The sequence below is a fragment of the Carassius gibelio genome, chromosome B22, assembly GCF_023724105.1.
Source record: "Carassius gibelio isolate Cgi1373 ecotype wild population from Czech Republic chromosome B22, carGib1.2-hapl.c, whole genome shotgun sequence".
NCBI lineage: Eukaryota > Metazoa > Chordata > Actinopteri > Cypriniformes > Cyprinidae > Carassius > Carassius gibelio.
The window spans coordinates 37,283,062-37,289,157 of record NC_068417.1 but is presented as its reverse complement, the minus strand read 5'-3'; the positions used below and the strand labels follow the sequence as shown (position 1 = coordinate 37,289,157).

General features: G+C 41.2%; 1 protein-coding gene across 1 annotated transcript; it reads right to left on the bottom strand.

Annotated features, from left to right (window-relative positions):
* Positions 1-3,461: 3,461 nt before the first annotated feature.
* On the bottom strand, positions 3,462-5,653 carry si:dkey-37m8.3 (serine/threonine-protein kinase pim-2). Its single transcript, XM_052589140.1, has 6 exons — positions 5,407-5,653; positions 5,011-5,223; positions 4,726-4,820; positions 3,919-4,300; positions 3,658-3,837; positions 3,462-3,562 (listed from the first exon to the last, which is right to left on the bottom strand). Exons 1-6 carry the CDS (start codon positions 5,651-5,653, stop codon positions 3,462-3,464), a joined length of 1,218 nt encoding a protein of 405 aa, XP_052445100.1.
* Positions 5,654-6,096: the final 443 nt, after the last annotated feature.

The following is a 6,096-nucleotide window of genomic DNA, read 5'->3' as shown; positions in this document are numbered from 1 at the left end:
CACACTAGGCAGGGGTTTGGAAATCTGACAGCATGGGGACATCATTCCCCAAAGCGTTCGACACAGCTCGAGTTCCTGAAGAGAAACGCCTCTGGGTTACGAATGTAACCCTAGTTTCTCGAAGGAACAAGACTCTGCGTCGTATCGCCATACTCCCGGCACCCCTGCCGGAGAGCTTGCTTCCCTGCTCGAAGCTGAAGCCAGCTACACAGCATGTGCCTTTATCGCTTCCTGGTCGCTACGTCACCCCGCCCATGACGTCACGCCCGGACAGATTGAACACTATATTCAGAGTTGATCTTGCCAAAGGTGTTTCCCCAAAGCGTTCGACTCAGAGTTCCTGAAGAGGAACTAGGGTCACATTCGTAACCTAGAGGCGTTACCAAAGCTGTGGTGTCATGTGATCAAAATAACATCACCATTCAAATTTACAGTTATAAATGAGGGTGGAGGAATCATCAAACTGGAAGAACATTGTGTGAAGACCACCCAAAGGTCAGTGAATTTTTACAAACTTGATATCAAGGAGCATAATTGAAGGAGCAACATGACTTTGGTGTGAGAGACCTGGGTTCGAATCCACGGTGAGATACCAAGTGTCCCTGAGCAAGACACTTAACCCCTAGTTGTTCCAGAGGTGTGTACACCTCTGACATATATAGCAATTGTAAGTTGCTTTGGATAAAGGCGTCAGCTAAATGTATTTTCTATTTTATTCAAATATTCTACCGTCCCACTTTCATTTTCGAAAAGTGGGACAGTATGATTAGCCTAATGTGGTACAGTCCTTCAGTCAGTCAAAAATGTGTGGAGGGTTATGGTTTATGTGGCAAAAAATATTATTTACATAGTTTTAGTCTTGTTATACAATATAAGAATGCTGTTACTGCAGATGGGATTAAATGTGATAAATGTGGTGTCTTGACATGCAAAGGACTGCTTGTTTTCAGAGATGTAATGAGTTAACCTCTGTAGGTTGTTTTTATTCAGGTCGTCCTCAAGGTTTGTGCAGGCTAGCTGCTAGAGGTTTTCAAAAAGACACTTATGATTGTATGTGTTTGTTTATTAAAATAGGAAGCATTAGGCAAACTGGTCTTAAATAAATGTTGATGATCTAGCCTAAAGTTAAGCTTAACTTAACATAAAGCATCAACTGTGGTTTTATTTTTTGTCTTTAAATAGGCCTAGGTTATGCCTGCTGTGGTTGTGTTTGTTGAACTAGAGAACAGTCAGGAATTCTAGTTACATAAAATAACACAGGTCTAAGATAATATTTGCTTAATGTCTTTATTATAAATGCATCAATACTATCATATTGTATTATCTGTCTGATGACGTTTGATTATCCATATTTTATCCATCTATAACCAAGAGAAATACTAACTTTTAAGATTTGAATGTTCTACATGAAAGGTGATTTTGGCCTCTTATCAAAGACTTATCAGTGTCCCACATTAGGAACACATCTGTCCCACATTTTTCTCAGGCGACTTGCACCAAGAACCAAGAGCACCAATATGTCTAAAATTTATTTTAAGAATGTGGTATCTGCATTTTCTCTTTCGATTTATTTAGGACACATTCTGTTTTTTATTATGGTATTAGGTGTGGATTTAATTTTTAATATTATTATTATTATTATTTAATGCTACACATCGCAATATGTCACAGAAATCTGAAATGCCAAAAATTTCCTTCATTAGGGCAATTCACCCAATATATTGTTATTGGTTGGTGAGGTACAAACACACGAGGATGAAGGAGATAAAGAAAAAAGGTATTTTAATAAGAATATCCAGGAGACAGCTAAATAAATCCACATTAGATCAATGAATAAACATCAACGAGAACGGACAAAATACAGAAGAAGACTTTAAACCAAAACAGAGTTTGACCCCTCCCAGAACGGCATGTCCTCGTGCCGACAAAAAAGCCCAACAGAGGAGGGAGGGTGGATGATCAGGGGGCAGGCAATGGAGAGGGAACATAGTCCATAGTGCCAGGGTGGAGTGAATGGAGGGAGCAGGGAGGAGCCATGGAGGCGACAACACCAGGGGGCCGACATACAGAGAACTGAGCCGATGGATGATGAGCCCAGAATGGAGACGAGCGGATGGAGAGCCAGGGTGACACTGAGGGTCCGGAGGGCCAAGGTGGAGCTGAAGTCTCATGCAACCAAGGCAGAGGCAGGGCTCTGGAAGACCGGAGTCGGAGCGACTGAGGATGGAGGCATATAGTTTCAACAAAATCAACATTACTCATCTTACTGAGGAAAATACAGAGAAATAAATAAAAGCATGCACAGTTTAGTACCATTATTTTTTTTGGTAACACTTTAGAATAAGGTTCCATTAGTTAAATGTATTAATTAACATGAACAAACAATGAATAATACATTTATTACTGTATTTATTCATCTTCGTTAATGTTAGTTAATGAAAATACAGTTATTCATTGTTAGTTCATGGTAATTCACAGTGCATTAACTAATGTTAACAAGCACAACTTTTGATTTAAATAATGCATTAATAAATGTTGAAATTAACATGAACTAAGACTAATAAATGCTGTAGAAGGATTGTTCTTGCTTAGTTCATGTTAACGAAAGTAGTTAACTAACATTAACTAATGGAACCTTATTCTAAAGTGTTACCTTTTTTTTTTACTCCTGTTAAAAGTCTACTTCAAGTCATGCACTTGCATTCTTAATAAGTTAATTTGAAGTGAATTAATACAAATTACTACATTAAAACAATTACAAAAAAAATATTACCTTCAATTTTGTATAAATACATTCAGGAAGGAAATCGCTGAAGCTTATTTCCATTCCTGTTGACGCATTGCTCCAGAGCCACTGAGCAACTGCTGTCTTTTTTTCCACTTGATGTGTTTGTCTCGAAGTGACTTCTATCTTGCCCTGCACTAATTATCTGTGAAGAGACAGAAATGAATGTTTATATTAAAGTTTATTTTATATCAGGAAATTAGTCAGAACGCTTGCCTCTCACTATTGTTTCCAGGAGAGCACAGTGGCTAAATCCATCGAGGACACATGTGCTGCACTGAACAGGTGCATGATGGATACACACACCTAGAAAGACCAACTGAGCAGGAGAGGAATATCTCTTCAAAGTTTTCATCTAGGTGGAATTTCCCTAACTGCACAGGAGCGTTAGATGGGAAGCACACCCTAATGTCCACACTGGTCCTTTAGAGGTCTGTTTGGGTTCATGGTCTCAAGAAGATTTGGAATCATGTTTCTATCTAGTCCAGTACTTTTCATATTATCATATTACTATGTCGTCTATAATAGGACCAGAACATTAAAGTGCTCTGCGGTCAACAACTGTTTTGTTTTCTCAACATCATTTAGAATTGAAACATATGACAGTACTTGACCTCTATGGAGAATGATTAGGTCTGAGGCTCATGAGAGAGGGAATCCCTCGCCTGCCTTCATTCTAGAGCCACCTTTTGAACCAGGGGTGCTCTAAGATCTGCTCTAAAGTCGGCCGCTTCGCTGGATCGCGGTTCAGACACTGGCCAATCAGATCACGGCATGCTGTAAGAGTTTGGAGGAGACATGTATGAACATATCTTCTGATGATTGAAGGTATATGGAAACATTAACATGTTTATCAGTCTCTGTTTCCTCACCTATGGACAAGGTGGGCTTCCAAAACTTAGGGGAAGCTTCCAATGTTTCCCGGATGTTGTAAAAGGGCAGCCGTCTGTTCACCATCAGATACAGCGTAACGCCCAGAGCCCAGACATTTGTTGGGACGGCGTGGTATTTGGGCTGCGAAAAAGCCTCTGGAGGACAGTACTCTGCTGCTCCTGCAAGCAAGAACATTTCATTTCCCACGCTTACTTTCCCAATAATTTGCAATAAAAAATAAATACAGAACGCCAGCTCACCTAAATATTTCCAGGTGTCGTAGCCTGTGCTCTCATACAGGTGAGCGGCGCCAAAGTCAATCAGCTTGATCTCCAGAGTGTCTGTGGTCACCAGGATGTTGTCAGCGTGGATGTCGTTGTGAAAAACGCCGTGGTCTATGCAGTGCTGCACTGCCAGGACTAACTGACGCATTAAGATGGACGCGATCGTTTCAGTCAGTCCTGACGAAACCGTGATGAACTTTCGCAGGACCATGCACGGTTGAGGGCACTCCAGAATAAGAGAGAAGATCTTGGGTCGATCAAACCATTCGTACATTTGTATGACGTAGGGGCTAACTGGAGGACGCCTCAACAGCAGCATCAGAGCCACTTCTCTAGGCAGAGGTGCGGAGCAACCAGGCTATGAACCACAACAAACCGCTTTAGTATTTTTACATGTAATCAACAGAGCCTTTCCAGCTCAAGGCTTTACCTTTCACTGTTATTTGTGGTGTGTTAACTACAGTAAATATGGTAAAACCCTTAATGTGGGGTCACATTAGAAGAAAAGAAGGTTCCCTATTGTCTGTACGTATAAAAACACATATCAAATTTTGTAGATCTGTGTGCACCTTTGAATATGTCAACTAAATATGGATTCTTTCATCTTTGCCAACTTACAATTTTAAGATAACGCAATTTGCACAGTCCTTTAATGGCAACCTGCAAAGAGATGAAAGACAGAATTATTATTTATTGTTCTCAGATTCTTCAGTATGTATTTTATTTTAAACATGCATTTGGATGGAGTGGACATGAGGATAATGTTCAGTGAAAGCGTGTTACCTCTTGGCCGTCAGATTTCCGTATTGCCTTGAACACCTTGCCGAAACTTCCGTTTCCAATCAATCCCTGCAGTGTGTATAAACTGTACATAGGTTCTGAAAAACACAAGAGATGGCAGGATTACAGCTCTTATATTATAGCACTGCTGGAATATGTCTCTTAAACAATGAGCAAACAATATGTACATGGTTAAAGTTTACATGTTAGGTGATATCAGAATTACGAAGTAAAAAATAATACTTGAAAAATAATAGAAAATGAGGGTAGAGCTGACATCGCACTCACCGGTCATTGGCTCCCAATTGGGAAGACCTGAGGCAGATGCCGGCTCGGTGTCAGGCACGTTCTGGAGCCCAGACGGTCCCGGGACAGACGCTGTTTCAGGACTGGACTCCACTCTTGTCCGTCTGCAACGGAGGAACGGCTTCTTAACAGCCTTCCATGCTCTCTTGAAGAAGGCATGGATTCTGCTTCTCCTGTTGCCTCGAGACGGAACTTCTTCATTGAAGAAAACCAAAGAGGAAAGTATTAGACCACATACAGTATCTGACCACAGTTTATATTTGTGTGTGTGTGTGTGTGTGTGTGTGTATATATATATATACTGCTATTATTTCCCAACAATAAAACACAGTTTATTTTATAATGAGATGAAAGTTCAGTTTGTAATACTAGTCTGACCTGTTGGGCTTTTCTCAGCAGAAGGCTGTGCACTCACTGCTTCTGCTTCTGCTTCTGCTTCTGCTTCTGCTTGTGAAGCGCTTGTTGACTGCACAGGCTGCTGGGACTCAGCTGGCAGTGAATCGACGCTCAACTCTTCGTCGATCCACTGACAGAAGCCGCTGCAGAAGCTGATGTTATCCAGCCACGCAGCCGCTTCTGTCTCATATACAGCGCTCTTGGGCACTGACTCAGATGAGGTGCACATCTTGATGCCGAGTGTGGACGAACTCTGTGTAGACTCGAAGATTTAGTCTGTACTCTGTGCGTTTCTGTCTGCAGACTCGCGCAAGTAGACTTTTTCTACCGCTCTGTAAACTTGCTCAAGTGACAGTCTTCACAAACGCTCCGATTCTCACCAACTGCGCGTCGACTCTGTGAGTAAGCGCTTATCAGGGACCGGCGAGTGACGTCATCGCGAGGTTCGAACGTTCCAAATGGAGCGCAAGAGAGCAGAAGTGTCATAGCGCATTATTTAAAAAAGGGTTTTTTGTTTGTTTGTTTTTTTACACGGCGTGGCTCCCCATTACAGTAGCTGATGGACAAGACGCTTCAAAATGTGTATTAAGTAGATCGCACAAAGGACGAAGCACAGCCCCACTTAAGTACTAATTAATAAAATAAGTAACTTCATTTATTGTCATTATTTAT

Excerpts from the sequence above, each read along its gene's own strand:
- si:dkey-37m8.3 (XM_052589140.1), bottom strand. The coding sequence starts at position 5,653 with ATGTGCACCTCATCTGAGTCAGTGCCCAAGAGCGCTGTATATGAGACA. Across the intron at positions 4,821-5,010 it reads CAATTGGGAGCCAATGACCG|AACCTATGTACAGTTTATAC; the intron begins GTGAGTGCGATG and ends TGTGTTTTTCAG. Across the intron at positions 3,838-3,918 it reads CGACACCTGGAAATATTTAG|GAGCAGCAGAGTACTGTCCT; the intron begins GTGAGCTGGCGT and ends TCTTGCTTGCAG.